The 17,553-nt window shown below is 36.9% G+C and overlaps 1 protein-coding gene across 2 annotated transcripts in view; it reads left to right on the plus strand.

The window, feature by feature from the left end:
- The window catches only part of NEBL (nebulette), a 379,467-nt gene extending 369,206 nt beyond the window's left edge, over window positions 1-10,261 (plus strand). For both annotated transcript variants that reach the window (XM_025396001.1, XM_025396000.1), the window contains 2 exons: window positions 2,932-3,038; window positions 4,311-10,261. In XM_025396001.1, the coding sequence (XP_025251786.1) occupies window positions 2,932-3,038; window positions 4,311-4,487 (284 nt within the window). In that variant the 3' untranslated portion in view covers window positions 4,488-10,261. The remainder of the gene's footprint in view (window positions 1-2,931; window positions 3,039-4,310) is intronic.
- The last annotated feature ends 7,292 nt before the right edge of the window (window positions 10,262-17,553 follow it).

The raw sequence follows: 17,553 nt of genomic DNA on the forward strand, positions 1-17,553 counted from the left end.
CCAAAAAAAAAAAAAAAAAAAAAAAAAAAAAAAAAAAAAAAACTCTTTTATTGTTCCAAGTATAAGGTAGATAAGTAGGTTTTATAATATCAAAGAAACTTTTTAATAAGTAATTCAGCTAGAGGGCAAATGAGAATAATCAATAAAGGCATGAAGATAAACTGCAAGGGCTAGACAGATGGTTATATTTACTCGAAAGTTTCTCATTCTAAACTCTCTTCCTTGCTCTCTCCAACATATACACATTTAGGACTAATACATTACTTTCTTTTCTTGCTATATTTGACAGTAGCACAGGTTCCCTTTGAAAGTCAGATATAAGTAAGGAGTAGGCATAAATATACCTTTTGTGTGTGTGTGTGTGTGTGTGTATATATATATATAAAGCGATCTTGAGATAAGGTCGCTCTCTGTCACCCAGGCTGGAGTGTAGTGGTGAGATCACATGACAGCCTTTACCTCCCAGGTACAAGCAATCCTCCCACCTCAGCCTTCCAAGTAGCTGGGATCACAGGCATGTACCACCACACACAGCTATTTTTTTAATTATTATTGTTATTTTTAGTAGAGATAGAGTCTTGCTATGTTGCTCAGGTTGGTCTCAAACTTCTAGGCTCAAGCAGTCCTCCTGGTTTGGCCTTCCAAAGTGCTGGGATTACAGACCTGAGCCACCATACCCAGCATACTTATTTTTTGAAAGCCAAAATGAGAGAACATTGTTAAGCACCATTCTTGAATTGTCAGTACTTAACGGGCACTAAGCTGGGACTGCGATGTATAAACGAGGTGAACCTCAATGTATTATAGAGTATGAGGTAACCTATTTTCCCAAGTTTTTCAGTGTCCATTCCTGAAAGTTTTCCCTAAACATTTCAAGGTGGCTGTGCTTACCTCTATACATCAAAACTTAAAGTTCGTAGTTAAATGGTATGACAATGAATTCGAATTTAATTTTTATAAATTTACAGAGATGTTTATATTTAATCTTTAAAACTTTACAAATAGATTCAAGTAGTAATTAATGAAGCCATGAGTTGTTTAAATGGTTAAAAACCAGTGCAAGACTAACAGTCTGGGGTATGCAGCCTGAATAATTTAATTGGAAATAACCCTGAGTAGCCAGTGACATTTTGTTAATTGGGTAAAAGGCCAGGTGCCCAGGCCCATCCGTGCTCCAGGAGAGCAATTGTTTCTGTCACCCCTTTCCTTCCTGGCATGCCTTGAACATAGCGGATAGTAATAATTATTGTTACCATTTGTGAAGGCTTACTGTGTGCCAGGAAATGCAGTGTGCTCTGTGCACACATTAACTGATCAATATTTGCTGAGAGGAGAGGCAGTGAATGAATAAATGGTCAGTGCTTCCAGATTCTAATACATAGAAAAGCCTCCTTACTCAGCTAATTAAGAGGGCCTGGAGATCTATGGGAATTTCATTCTTTTTTCTTCGTGAGTGGATTTTGACAATATCCTTAATATCTCTTGACATCAAATACTTAAATTTTGTTGATAAAGTTAAAAAGTGTTCTTTTCTGAAGTATTTAATATTTAATCATGTTTTAATGACTATAATATACTATAATTCAAGTGGAGATCTTGGCTATTTCTTTTTGGTCCCCTATCTGGACATAAAGCATAATTTGTAATAACTTTATAAGATAAATTCACTCAAGAACTATTTAAAAAATCCCCTTTCAATCTAATATAATTATCATCTGGAGAACATATTAAATGACTTGTAATTTTCTGATGATTAAACTTATTTAAAGTATTGATGATCTCACTTATCATTAGAGTGAATTTTCTACTTATAAAATATTAATTATTCATAGCACCCAGAATTAAATCTTATTTCTTTTACTATAAAAACTGTTCTGAATAAATCAACCCATTATAATTACTTTATATACTCAATATGATTAAACAAAAATGGCAAACTATTATGTATTTTATAGCACATATGACATATAAATATACTAATGTAGCATATAAATTATTCAAAAGACAATGAAGGGCCTGCTATGAAAATACCCTCATATATAGCTCATGTTTCTGGCGACAGGTAACTTAAATACGTTCACAGAGAAACACACAAGCTTATGTCTGCTGATTCTGTGGGATTTTAAAATCTAGTTTCTGTGTTGGCTTCTCTAGAATTTTGAGCTCTTCAAAACATGAACTATGCCTTTTGAATGTCATAATTAGTGGTTTGGAGAGCACAAACTAAAGGAATACTATTTTGATATATTTTTAATATAGAACAATAATATTTATGAAATTCTTTAAGTGGTTTGTTTTCTCGGGCTTTTGTAACATATTTAGCTGACTTACTTAGTCTTGATAAGTCAGCTGAATATCACTTATTCATAAAACAAAGACGTCGTATATTCTGAGTAAATGTTTCTTTAAAGGGTGTAGACTTTTTAACTACTGAGAAACATATGTTGCTAAACATACATTATGTTTGCCATCTTTGTAAAAGTAACATTCAGCTGTATGTCTTGAAATATTGACAGTATCTGTTATATGAGAAATACCCTGTGAAAATGTTTATACTCTGTCATTAAATTCCTTTAAAATTCTTATTTTTCTTTTGGAAAATGCCTAAAAGGATCACATGGTCAAATAAAAACATGATTTCATTAAGGGAGTATGAAAAATTTTTGTTTATGTTTTTAACATAGCATCTGCAATAGAGCAACAAGAATGTTTAAAGTATGTTTAACTGCATGCCAAATTATGTTTCCCTAATTACTAAGATTTCTACTAATCTGGAGATCACTTGCAACACTGCAACCCAAATTTCACAACACTGAAAAGGCATTTTGTTTCAGAAGCTTCTAGCAGAGCATAACATCACTCTGAGGGCTTGGGATGGGTGTTTCGAGGCTAGCTTTAAGGAATCTTTGTGTGTGTATGTTTAACATGCAGCACCTGTTCTTCCCGGAGCCTATCAGCAAAGCCATTCCCAAGGCTATGGCTACATGCACCAGACCAGTGTGTCATCCATGAGATCAATGCAGCATTCACCAAATCTAGTAAGTGTCCCTTTGATATGTTCCTCCTTATCTGGTCTTTCCATTTCACCTCAAGCGTGTAAATACATGTGGAATAGAGTTGACTGAATATTGGGTATTTTCATTCAAAGATAAATGATGATGTGTTGCCATTTATACAACTCTTTTGAAGGAAGCAAAAAGCTTACAGAGGTAAACTGTTGAGAAAGGAAGGCAATAATAAGCATTATATAAAACAATAAGGCATCCAAAGAATCTACCAGTACAATATCCTAGTTGTTGCTTCATATTGGTACTAGCTGATTATGATCTTTATTCAGGCCTTAGGAGCACAGATATTGATGGTTGTATTTACAAGTTCATCTTAAAATGAACACAAAAGCCTAAATTATGTGGCCAAAATATATCTTCAAATCTCCCATTGGAAATCTTGAAGAACTGGTCCATATATTCAGTGTAAAATTTGGAAGCAGTGTTCAACATTTGCTAGTTATACTTGGCTTCTCATGCGGAAATTTCTTCTACAAGTCCTTGACATAGTCTCTTGGTCTTTGCCTTAACACCTAGAAAACTCTTCTACACTGTCCGGTAACTTGAATTGCTCTAAAATTCTTTGGGTCCCAGCCAATGTCCTCGGTCTGTGAATATACTTGATTTTGAGATTGTCTGATGTTAATGTTAGCTAAATGCTTAGCCTTAAACAAAAACATATATAGGAAAACTCATTATAATCATAATATAATAAGTACAATTGAGTATGTACCTTAGCATTCAGAACATTTATATGCTAAATTTCTCCCATAGTGATACAGAAACCTATATAGTGAATATATTATGGGTTTTTTCTTTCATTTGTTTTACATATTTTTAAGAGGAAATAAATACTTTTAGCATCTACTTAAGAAAAGTACATTGCCAGGAGAGATTTGGACTTCTCTGACATATGACGAGTTTTGTTCTCTGAAGAATATGAAATCACATATAATCTAAGGTTTCTGGGGTTATGTGAAGTTGAGGGGAACTTGGCTTTATTATTTCAAAGCCTACTTTTTGATGGGCTAGCTGTTGTATTTAGTGACTTTTCTATCCCTGTTCCAAAAATATTAAGCTTTTTGCTAGACTAGGAAACTTGAGATCGGCACGATGAGATGCTAAGTTTACAGATTTCCAGAGATCCATGTGTTTGAAAACATTCCTAATAGTTCCTTTATGTCTGGGTCGATGTGTTGTGATTGGAATTTGTGACTGTAGCTATTTTGGTATTCATCGTATAATCCCTTCTTCCTTTCTCAGAGGACCTACCGAGCCATGTATGATTACAGTGCCCAGGATGAAGATGAGGTCTCCTTTCGAGACGGCGACTACATTGTCAACGTGCAGCCCATTGACGATGGCTGGATGTACGGCACAGTGCAGAGAACAGGGAGAACGGGAATGCTCCCAGCGAATTACATTGAGTTTGTTAATTAATTATTTCTCCCTGCCCTTTGAGCTTTATTCTAATGTATCCTAAACCTAATCTTTTTAAAAGATAGAAGATACTTTTAAGACAACTTGGCCATTATTTTACAATGATGTATCCTTCCTTTGACAATTAGACACACAGGTACCAGGAAGAAGGAATGACCTCTGGGCTGAAAACAGCAGCATTTTCAGTAATTCCTACAAACAAAAATCATTGTGTCTGGACACCTGGTGCTGCTAATTGTGTTCATGGTTTCCTTTGATTGGCTATTGAACCCTTCTGGGAAATGTATTTTTGTAGACTTTACTAGAGATGTTGATTGTCCCTTAAATGTAGCGTGTATATGAAACTTCTTAGCTGTCACTTTGGAATCACCCCAAGCCAATTCTCTTAACTTGGTAATGCAGCCAATAATTTAAAACCCATTTTGCTTTTGAGTCGTGAGGCAATTTCCAATATTAGTGAAAATTGCCCAATATAATAAGTGTAAACAGTGGCAGAAGGACAGTCTGGTTAAAATTATATTGACTGGTGGCCTTAGGGATCTAGAAACTTCTACTAAACAGAGAAATTTCCTTGTTCCCTAGGCTGACTGGGATCTATTTATTTCTCATTTGTACCAAGGCATCTCCTACTCTCCATTTATATTCTATGGACCCAAGTCTATGCTCCGTTCCACGGAACGCCAGGACCAAATAACTTCACAGCTACTCTGCAAAGGGCAAATTATAATGTCATTGATATAATTTCCCTAGTAGCATTTACCCTGTTGCATGTCATGTAGATTCAAGCTTCTGTAACATAGGCAGCTGCACTGCGCGTTCCTATTATTGAAGCAAAAAGGGTGACTGATACCTAAAAGCCCTTTCTTCCTCTAGTCGCCAGCTCATCAGAAAAACATACTTTGAAAAGATGCTTGAGATTTTCCTCCTGCATTGCACTCTAGTTTTGAAGGATTTACACCTTAGGAAATAACATGTATAATCTAGTAAATAAGCGATTTAGGTGTTCTGTTGAACAGCTTTGATTAACTTAATGCCATCATTGATTTCAAAGTGAAGAAAATGTAACAGGAGCCAATGAAGCAATGGAAGCTGGAGTGTGACTGGAAAAATACCCGGCAAACAAAGTTACCAATTCCATACAGAGATGATCTGGTGTCTTCTTCTGGAAAATGGTATTCAAATTCTGGAATGGAAATCTAGCCACCAAAGCTGGTTAATCAAAAGACGTCTTTTTCCGTCTTCTGGCTTTTATTTTCTAAATCATGTTTAAGGGAATGAAACAGGAATGTCATCAGAGATTTTTCAGTACAGGCCCAAGAGCCTGTTCTCTAAGAAAGAAAGCGTTGTCATGTTTTGATTTTCGAATAAGTGACTTTGCAGGCTTTCACTAGCCCTTGCTGGTGGGTCTTGAAATTTCATCCAGAGCCTGCAGTCAAGGTCACCAAGCCACTGGCGCCCATCAGCAAGCCTGTGTCTTTCTGATTGTGCCGTTTACTGTGACCTGCAACAGGGTAGCATTCATTTAGGGTCTGATTTCACAGTTATGATAAAACCGAAAAAGCAAACATTGCGAAAATGTACCAAAGTATGGGTGTTGGGGATATCTGCCTTATATGTTATATTCAAGGAAATTAACAAAACTTCCTGTAAAACATCTTTTAAGGAAGGGTTTACTAGTCCAAAGGCCAAAGCTAATTTATTTACACTTTAGAAAAGTTAGCACATGCTTTTGAAAATCTGTGATTTCATTTTATTAGGCTAAAAGAGCAAATAAGCTTTATTACACTGAAGCTGCATCTATATGTCACTGACATAAAGTTGAAAAAATAAATGCAGGCAAATAACTAGAGACTTCTTTAAAGGGGGTTTGGCTGGTTTTCTCTCATTGAAATGGCCAGTCGTGATTAAAGTGATAAAACCCCTTATCTGTTTTGGTACATTGTACACAACCCTACAAAAATAAACTGAACTTGCAATATTTTTGCAAGAATATCTGTCATTAAAACTGAGGATAAAATACCTGCTCAATTTTATTTTACTAAGTATATATTTACGTTTCACCCAGGCAGGCCATTTTCTTTTGTGATTATAAGAAAGAGTAGTTGTTGATTAAATGTTCAGACTAAATGTAGGACAGGTACAATTTTGGGATAAATAGCACATTTATAGGAACCGTGATGAAAACTGACTTGAAATAATGCTTGTAATCAGGAAAGTAATTTCATCCACCCATTTCAAAACCAGATTCACTGAACATAAAAGTCAATACATATTTGAGGAATAAGTCTCCTAAAAGTTTAAGCTTCATGTAATAATGTTTGCATAGCAAAATATTTCTGCTTCAAGCCTTTAGGAATTAAGATCTGATCAGAATTCAACTAGCGGGTAGTTATTTTACAATGAAGACTGAAACTGAACAAGATGTTGCATGCTTTTGAGGCCATAATTTGGTAGTGTTGGCAGTTGTTAATAAAGCTTGTCAGGATGTTAAGAATCTCAGGAGAAATATTGGAAAAGTATATGTATAAAACCAAAGTGCTATTTTTAAAAGCATCATTTAAACAAAATTACATGCCTGAACAACTTTTCCACTTTCCATGTCCTTCCCTCCCACCTTCAATGGGGCAACAAGTATCTTGTGCATAAAGCTGACAGCTAAAGAAGATTTTAAAAATTGAGTTAAAGATGACTGTGTAAATGTCCAAGCACAGAGAGCATGCACCTGTCTTTCTGAAGTTTGATGTGTTCTCAAGCCTGACAGAAGCACAAGGAACAGTTTGATACACTTTTAAAAGGTTCTGAAAACAAAGCTGTATGGGGATCCTCTCTCTTTCTCTCGAGCAAAGTATAGCAACAGAATATATTGCTTTTGTCGTAAGCTTTTGTAGTATGTTTTTACTAATAATTCTTGTTCTCTAGAAAGCTTTCTATTTCTAACCTATGGCAAAATGAATCCTTCATGTCTTCTTGTTATTGTTTACACACTTGCAGTGTAGCCCAGTTTGAAATATTTATCTGGTTATCAAATGTCCATGGAGGAGGCTCTTGATGATCCCAGGTCTCCCCGACCTCCATACACCACACAGGCATTTGTAAGCACAGTTTCCTCAAGCACCTTGTAGGAATATGGATAAGATTAGACCAGCCCCTCTCTGGCCACTGGGTTTATTTCTTGAAGAAGATGCAGATCTGGTTTTTCCAATGTGCCACAGTCTTTTTACCTCTTCTCCATGCTGAGCTTGACAGCACTCTGGGAATGAGGAACAAGACTTTTCTAAAAAGACAGTGGAAGTTCAAGGGGTGTACCTCATTTTCAGGTTCATCCATCTCCAGTGGAATGTTTTCAATAAAAGGTGAAGAAAACGTGTGTGATCTTTAATAACACATCCCTATAGAAAGTGGATAAAATATATACCAAAACTATAATACAGATATATACAAATATAGGTGCCTTTTTGATTATTCTTGTTTGTCTAGTATGGTCTTGGAAAGAAAACCAAGCAAGAAAGTTGCTGCATATTCTGTAGTAATATTTTATTACACATGGTTGATATTTTTGTGGTAGGGAAGTAGGATGCTCCTGACAGATATTAAAGGTGTTAGCTGATGATTGTATTTTATCTCTAAAGATTTAGAACTTTAGAAAATGCCCACTTCTTCCCTCTATTTCTGGAAGGTTCTTTGTGGATTTATATACAGTTGAGCTATATAAACATTAACTTTAGATTTGGGATTTAAAATGCCTATTGTAAGATAGAATAATTATGAGGCTGGATTCACTACACAAGATGAACTTCACTTCATAAATTAATTATACCATAGCGATTTGTTTCTGATAATCTAAAAGTGGCTAGATTGTTGTTGTTTTGGGTAACATGATATGGAGGTGGGAGAGCTTTTAGTTAAGTAAGAAGCTATGTAAACTAACAAGGATGCTAAAATAAAAGTCTCTGAAGTATTCCATGCCTTTTGGACCCTTTCCTGGCAACTAACTGTCAACTATTGATCAAAAAAGTCAAGGCATTGTATGTTGCTTCTGTGGTTATTATTCCATGATGCTTAGACTACTTGAATCCATAAACTTGGAAGAATCTTTGAGCAAATTTTCTCAATTGTCTGTATGACTTCAGTATATTCGTGGGAATTCCATAGGATTTTTGTGTTTGATATATGGTATCCAGTTTGCATAGTATCTACTTCTTTGTAATCCAGTTGCTGTTAAGAATGATGTACTTTAAAGGAAAAGAGAAAACTGCATCACAGTCCCATTCTCCAGTGTCCATGCAATGAATTGCTGAGCATTTAGGAAGCATCACCAGGTGTATTACAGGCATGATGTGAAACTTGATATTTGACCTGTGATCAAAATTGAACCATTGTGCAGTTTGGCTTCTATTTGCTTCAAAATATGTAGAATTGTGGTTGATGATTAATTTGCAAGACTAACTTTGAGAGTGTAACAGTTTTGAAGAAAACATTGAATGTTTTCCAAATGAAGGGGCTTCACAGAATTTTACAATGTTATTAATATAATTTGGCTTTTGTTATGCAAATTGTTAACACCAGCTATTAAAATATATTTTAGTAGAAATGCTTTAATTCATATTTTTTTCCTCTACACTGTGAATCTTTAAGCCTTGGTGGACTAGAGCAACATCGCGCTGCCCAAAGGACTAACCTATGCAAACTAGTTCACATTTTAGTGGATGTCGCAGTTAATGTGTAATAAGACATTATTTCCCCTGCATAATGTACAACAGCATTGAAATGACACATTAAGCCTAGCATCACATTGTATAGTATAGTCACTCACAAACCCTTCAAGGCTACCCTAATCATTAACATTAATATTTGTTTAAAAGCAAATCACCGATTTAGCTATTGAAACTACTTGAATGACGGCAAACCAGGAATGACAGATGGCTGTGTCAGCAATGGCTTTAATGTGTTCCCTGCAAGTGATCTCCTATGATAAAACTGTGTTCTCAAATGCACTCTCTTCAGGGTCTTAATATTCTGTGTCTTCTCTCTGTATTTGTAAAACATTATAACACATTAATTTCCTATCTCTACACATTTGGTTTGCTTAAATAAATGCAGGATATAAAAAAATGGTTCTACTTCTTGGCTCTCACCGTGGTTTCCTGGAGCATGGGTTGTTAGATGTAAGTAATGCACCCTCATAATACCCTGGGTCTGAGTAACATGACAGCTCACATCAAATCACATCAGAGGTGTGTGCTGGCTTCAGTGTATTTACATTGCTGAATCAGTCAAGATATTTTCCTCCCCCAAATGAACTTAGTTGTAAGTAATAACAATATTATGCTTTTCCAAGCTCAGTATCTTTCTGATTTTATATCAAAGCACTGCAACAATGCTTCATTGTAGTTAACTTCTTTCAAGAATAAATTCCTCATATGTCCTCAATAGTACAGTTCTAATTTCCTTATATTCTTAAGATGAAAGAAATGGCTTGGAGCAGAGAACAGAAAGTGTGCAAATTGAGTACATAAAATGGGAAGAAACTGATTTCTCAGCTAAGAAAGGCTCATTTATCATAGAACACAATTGCTTTTTTTCCCCCCCTATGCTTCCGATAATTGAAAAAGTGAGTGATTCCCTATTTTTCACTCTCACATAAATCTATGCGATTTGGATGCTAGTCTTACTGTATTATTTTGTAAAAGTTGGTCTTTGGCTCATAATCCTTCCTAATTGTAAATTGATAAACTTTGCGGATGACATCTCATAGAATAAACACTTCTTCCAAATATTGGATTTTCTGGTTTTTATATTCCATAAGTATGAAATGAATATTTTGATAGTATTATGAATTAAACACACCGTATTTGAAATTACAAGGCAGCACAGTTATTTATTTGAAGAATTTACTACCTTTTTTCCCCTCTGAGACTATTTTTTTTTCCATTCACGATTATAAATGTACTGTTTGCAACCCAGGCCACAGAGGAAATGAATACTTTAGATATTTTTTTTCTGACAAAAACTAATTTAGGTTTTAAATAGACTGTGCTTATAATTTTATTATCTTAAGCATTTGTGAGGTTAGTTTTACAGGTAACTGTGACATACCCACCAAACAACTTTTCTACCAAAATAACTTTCTATAAAAATACTCATATATAATAAACTAAAAAGTAAAAAGGGAAAGTTTTGCTCTTTTCTTTATATAATCTCCTTTGATATGGTTTGGCTGTGTTCCCACCCAAGATCACATCTTGAATTGTAATCCCCATCATCTCCCTAATCCACACGTGTCAAGGGAGAGACCAGGTGGAGGTAATTGAATCACGGGGTCGGTTTCCCATACCCTGTGCTCGTGATAGTGAGTGAGTTCTCACGAGATCTCATGGTTTACTAAGTGTTTGGTAGTTCCTCCTGTGTTTATTCTCCTTTATGCCACCTTGTGAAGAAGGCGCCTTGCTTTCCCTTCGCCTTCCACCATGATTGTAAGTTTCCTGAGGCCTCCCCAGCCATTCTGAACTGTGAGTCAATTAAACCTCTTTCCTTTTTAATTTCCACATCTCAGGCAGTTCTTTATAGTAGTGTGAAAATGGACTAATATATGCTTCTCCTATACAGAGGGTTTGAATATGAGTTTTGTTATGGCAGAAAACTGGATATGGTCCAGTTGTGAACTTTAGCTCCTTTCTGTCATTCTAAGCAAAATTCTCAGGCCTTTGTCTATTATGTTTGTATTTGGGGGCTGCAGAGTTCTAATGAAAGAAAAGCAGAATGAGAAAATGGATTCAAAAGTTGCAAAGTCAGTATTAGAACCAAGGGTCTAGTTGCTGATTTTGTGTTTACGTTATGGCATTTTAATCTTTGTAGCTTCCCCCTCCACATACACAGTTCCTTTTCTGTTTTGAGCAGCAAACATGAAAGAGAATAGTAAACTAAAATAGAGAAATGGACAACATCTAAACTCCTGTTATTCTACCTGTGGAAAGAGGAAACTTTTCTGCATCCCAAATTGAGTCATCAGATCACTCTTGAAGGGAACTGGTTTCTGATTCTTAACACAGGACAGTCACACTTCTTGCCATTTTTCCAGAGGGTTACTGTCCAAAGCTATGTGGCCCCAACTAACTTTTTCATTAATTTTTGTGGATAACCATGCTCTGTCCCACATGGTGTCACTTCCCTGGTCCCAGCTGATTGGATTGAATTGACTCTGCAGGGCTACACAAGACTTTGCCTAACAGGGATGGTGGTGGCTGAACCTGCTCAGATCTCCCTGAAGAGGCCTGAGCTCAGGACAGCCTCCTGAGTCCAGGAGGCTACCTCCTTTGCTGTCCTGCATGCCCTTAGAGCCCCCAACAAGGCCAAATCCTACGCTCCTTTCCACACCTGTACATAAGGTTTCCTGGAGGTGCCTTTGAAAGGCTTTCTATGGCTTGCAAGCAATCAGAGATTTAGACTAACAAAGCCGCCATATACATTCATTGGCACAGATTATAGGGTTATTATTTACTTATACAGTTTTGAGACAGTGTCTTGCTCTGTTGCCCAAGCTGGAGTGCGGTGATACAATTATAGCTCACTACAGCCTTCATCTCCCAGGCTCCCGAGTAGCTGGGACTACAAGCACACACCACTGTGCCTAACTAATCTTTTCTTTTTTTAAGGTTTTTTTTTTTCTATTTTTTTTTTAATTATTATTTTTTGTAGAGATGGGGTCTCACTATGTTGCCAGAGCTGGTCTTGAACTCCTGGGCTCAAGCGATCCTCCTGCCACAGCCTCTCAAATTTTGGGGGTTACAGGCATGCGTCACCATTTCTGGCTTCATAGTTTTCATATCTGACAAAGTAAAAAGATAACATTTTGACAAGGAACAAATTTTAAGAGTGAGCAGGAGAGTTGCACAATGTTCCCCGCCCCCCAGACAAACCACTAAATAGCAAATGTGATTGCAATGCCAATTACATTATTATGTTAAAATGTCACAGGGTTGTTTTAAATTTTACTATTTTGCTTTATGATATTTATATATCCTATCTAAAATCACTTTAGTAGTTAGAAGTTGTTTTCCTGGGCCCTGGGAAGGGCATCAATAATATCAAATGAATTTCACTTTTACCAGTACACATGTACAAAGGAAGAATTTGGGAGTTTAGACAATGTTCTTATTGATTTTTGAATGTTTGGCAAAGAAGAAGGGGATAGCAGAGACCACCTTAGAGAGTGTCATAGGCTCTGATGATAAAAGTCAAGTTGTTTTAGCAGAGCTTTATTAAGAAGTACTTAATTCTTCCAGGCTTACTCAGTGATGGCTCTTAATGAAACAGAAGAAACAGTAATTATAATTTATTCATTCGACATATAATTATTCAGTGTTTGCTTGATTCAAGGCACGGAACACAGGCATTTTCTTCATAAAGCGTTCATACTGTTAGGGAAAGACTGACATCAAACAACTAATTATATACTTATACAATTAATTACTTAATTACAGTTTAAGAGATGTCATGAAAGGGAAGCCTAGTGTGCCGCGAGTCCTTGTCGCTGGAACCCACGAGCTGTGGACTCGGGAGAGAGGGCCTGGAAGAGTTCTTTGAGGAACTGCTATTTGAGCCCTGAGTGCCGTCCAAATTCATGTAAGCATGAGACACATGGGAAAATTTAGTCATCAGCAGTTAGTGACAGAAATACTCCTGTCTTCTCCCAAATTTTAATTTCAGTAACAATGCTAGGTTTTGTATTTTTAATACCATTAAATTCCTTGTGGACAAAAGTCAGCACATGCTTATGGACAAATTTATGTGTCAGCACACCCTTTTATTCTAATTATGACTTATTTCACTTTTATGAGATTCAGCAGGTTGCAAAGAGTTAATTATATAAACAAAGCACTACAGATGTGGAATACTTCGCTTCCTTTTTTGGATAATTGGTTATTACATAGGCTTTCCTGTGTATCCTTACTTCCTCCCTGAATATTTTGGGACAGCGTGTGCTTACTGGAGTTTATTATGGTACAGTCTGCAGCAGAACCATTGATTAAAAATACTGTGCTCTCCCATTTTAGATTTAACATTCAGATCGTCATTCCCATCTAATATGTGATGTGAGTTAGATATGCTACAATACCTGGGCAACACACAGAAAAATAACTTGCAGTGCAAGGAAGTTGTTTGTAATCATTTAGAATACATCCTTGCTGTGAGGTGAGTCACAACTTTGTTTATAGAATTCTAGCAAGAATTTTGAACACCTGTTTCCTTTAAGAGTCTAACCGTATGCTTGCGCACTTAAACTTGGGCCATTTAAATTAATAATCGGGAATATTTTGGACATATTTGATTCCCATAATCAATGCCTAACAAAATGCTTGTTGTGGGAACAGTCATGATAAAACGTTTCCTGGTTGCGTGTACTTCTTTCTTTTGAAAGAAATTTTTTGGCTTCCCAAACGGTGCTGCATAAGATGATTTCTGGACCTCTACATCTTTTTTGGTATGTTGATTTTTGTAAAAATTTTAAAAGGGTAGCTCTTATGACCTAACTATAGTGTCACATCTATATTGTAACTCAGGGTTTGTTTGCAAGTATATTCCCACTGTTTATGTTCATGTCAGTGGGACTGGGAGGAAAGGAGCCTGAAAATCTTGCAGGATAACCTTGTTTTGTGCATTTCACCTGCCGAGGCTCCTTCCAGGAGTGTCTGGGCCACAGCTCTAGCAGTTCAACGTGACTCTTGCCTGCAACCATCCTCTAGCTGGAAAAACAAGAAGCAGGCCCAGGGGGATTTTTCCATCTCCTATGATTTCTGTCCCAGAAAGACGTGGAGGTTGGGTAGGAATGGTCCCTGGGATGATTTATTTTCAAAACCGGCAAACAAAACGTATTTATGGTATGAGAACTATAATTATCCTGTGCTGCCTCTTAGGATCATTCAAAAGTTTCATGTTTGGAAAACACTAAAACACTTTCAGAGCTTTGAACAGGGCTTTTGGTCTTGATATAAGTTACTTGATTGTCACTGAGACGCTTCAATAGCAGTTTCATAATATATATAACCTTTAAGAATTTGACAGCGTCAATTATATTCATGCACAGATCAAAGAGCTGGATTATGATCCACTGGAGAGGATGGGGCTTAGCAGTAAGTAAGAAGTCCTAATGCCAAAGGTGACCCCGACAGGTAAGTGATTATTTGTAGGACGGGATCATCTCTGGTAGAGAAGAGAAGGAAGGAAACATTTGAAGCCAAGGCAGACCTGAAATTCCCGATGTCTCACTTTGGTGAAAAATTCAGTTTTAGCTTCAAGCAGAAATGTATCTTTCAAAATTATTTTAGGATCAGGAAGTTATTACTCATTACTTATTAATAATTATCTCAGGATCAGGAAGTAGAATCTCCACACATCATCCTTATTTATCTTTTCATGCCTTTGTAGTTTAGTGATGTCTCCAAAATAATGCTGCACTCTGTTTTGTAGCTTAGCCTTTCTTAATTTAGAAAGCATTGGGAAAATGATGAAAATTGACTTCATGCAAGTGTACAAATTGGGATACATTCCTTGATTTTAGGATTCTATAATGCCTCAGCCATTTGTCAATTTTTTTTTAAGTCTGAGAAACTTATGGAAATCGGAGGGAAACTGAGCAGACCCTCTGCTTTCTGCTGAGTACTACTGAGGCAGATGAGTTTTGGCCAGCAGTTTCTCTCTGCTTCCAGGCACATTACTCAGACTCATGGGTTTTCAGGCAATCAGGGGGCTTTAGTCCACCCGCACCTTCAGGAGGACATTGCATAAGTGTGCCATTTTATAGATTAGAAGACGAGGACATAAGCCAACTGGGAACTTAGTCAAATGGCACTTGATTTGAAGAGCAGATAAAACCCCAGCTCCTCTCTCTGTCTTTTGCCATCATGTCCCTTCCATCCCCGAGTCTGCTTCCCATGCTATACTCTATATCTACCTAATACAGGGAGGACAGGAATGAGCACCCAGCTGAAGCTGCCCTTCTCGTTCCTTTAATGTCCCAATAGGCTCATCAGCCCAGTTATATGCCCTGAGGAGTGTGATCCCAAGCAGTGCCCTGACTTTGATCACCCAAACCACAGCAAGGATGCTTTGGAGTAGCAGAAGTCTTGATGGAGTCTAGACTCTCCCATCTCAGGCCAGGAAGTCAGTGTCGCATTTTCTTTAAGACTCTGCAACTGCAAATTAAGATAAAAGAAGAACAAGGTCTTCACGGGATGGATAGGAAGTCAGAATATCTTCTCCAGTTCCATGTCCAGCCCTTCCTTCTCCCAAGTAGAATGTAGTATGGCGGTCTAGGCTGCCATCTGGTCCTCTTGTAGACTGGGTGGTTAGACTGCCTTGGGACTTCTAATCTGTTTTTGTTTGTTTGTTTGTTTGTTTTTTAATGGCATTTTAACTTGGATTTCTTAAACATCTAATACATGTTTCTTCTGCATGTGATGCCAGCAGGGCTCAGACGAGGGCCTGTAAGACAGATTTGTGGCACGTTGCAATAGATCATCCCTTTCTCAAGTGTGTGTGCTTCATTTTTGTCCTTCCTTTTCTTTCCTTCCCATGCCTTTTTTTTTTTTTTTTTTTTTTTTGAGACAGGGTCTCACTCTATCACCCAGGCTGGAGTTCAGTGGCATGCCCGCAGTTCAATGCAGCCTCAAACTCCTGGGCTCAAGTGATCTTCCCATCTCAGCCACCTGAGTAGTGGGGACTGCAGCTGTGTGCCACCATGCCTGGCTAATTTTTTAAAACAATTTTGTAGAGATGGGGTCTCATTTTGTTGCCCAGGCTGGTCTAGACCTCCTGGACTCAAGCAATCCACCCACCTCGACCTCCCAAAGTGCTGGGATTACAGGTGTGAGCCACTGTGCCTGGCCTATTTTTTCCATTTTTAAAATGATGTGTTGCTTTTCTGCTTTAAGTAATCCTGCCTTACTGGAGAACATTCAGAAGAGTACAGAAAAGAAAAAAAAATATGCGGGGAGATTCATGATCAGGAATTTTGGGTGTTGATGAATATTTTTCCAGAGTATTTTTACACACATGCATATATTTTTAGCAATACTTATAGAAACTTTTTGTAGTTTTTACCCATTTAACATTGTATAAGAAAAATTTCTTTGATCATTAAACCATTTTTGGAAATGATTCCATCATATGGACAAATCGCTATTTATTTAACTCTCATTGGACATTCAGATGAAGTAACTCAGAAATGGAAAACTAAACATTGTGTGTTCTCACTCATAAGTGAGAGCTAAGCTATGAGGATGCAAAGGCATAAGAATGATACAACGGACTTTGGGGACTTGGGGGAAAGGGTGGGAGGACTGTGAGGGATAAAAGGCTACAAATTGGGTTCAGTGTATACTGTTAGGGTGATGTGTGCATCAAAAATCTCACAAATCACCACTAGAGAACTTTTCATGTAATCAAACACCACCTGTTCCCCCAAAACCTATGGAAATAAAACTAATAGAAAAGATAATCTCCCTCTTAAAATATTGCAGTAAATATGTTCTTACTATTACTTTCATTATTATTTCACTGGGCTAAATTCCTTAAAATGAGATTGCTGAGACAAAAGGAAAATATGATTTTAAGACTCTTAATGATGATTAATTTGTCTCTTGGCAAGATTAACCAATTTAGCTACCCACCATTAATAGAGTGTTCCTCTTTTATACATTTTCATTTTTGTGATTTCTAGTGAAGTTGGCCATTGGAAGTTCAGTTCCTCCCCCCACCCCACTTCCTCATCTTTCATTTTGTTTCCTGGGATATTCAGCATGTGGGTGTGAATGCTTTTAAAACTTTTGATGTATGTGGCCAAATTAACCTCCAGAAAGTTACCTCAAATATATACTCCCACCAACAGTTTATGTGAGTGTCTATTTCACCAAACCCTTCCTGGCATTGGATACTATTGTGTGTGTTACTTTTCATGTGTACTCTTTTAGTTACAGACGCGGCTTTGTGTATGTTGTCTGTTAATGGCTTAATTTCCCCATATACAATTGCTGTGTTTTATAGAACAGAAAGAGAGAGAGAGAGCGCG

This window comes from Theropithecus gelada, chromosome 9 (assembly GCF_003255815.1).
Source record: "Theropithecus gelada isolate Dixy chromosome 9, Tgel_1.0, whole genome shotgun sequence".
In the NCBI taxonomy this organism is placed as follows: Eukaryota; Metazoa; Chordata; class Mammalia; order Primates; family Cercopithecidae; genus Theropithecus; species Theropithecus gelada.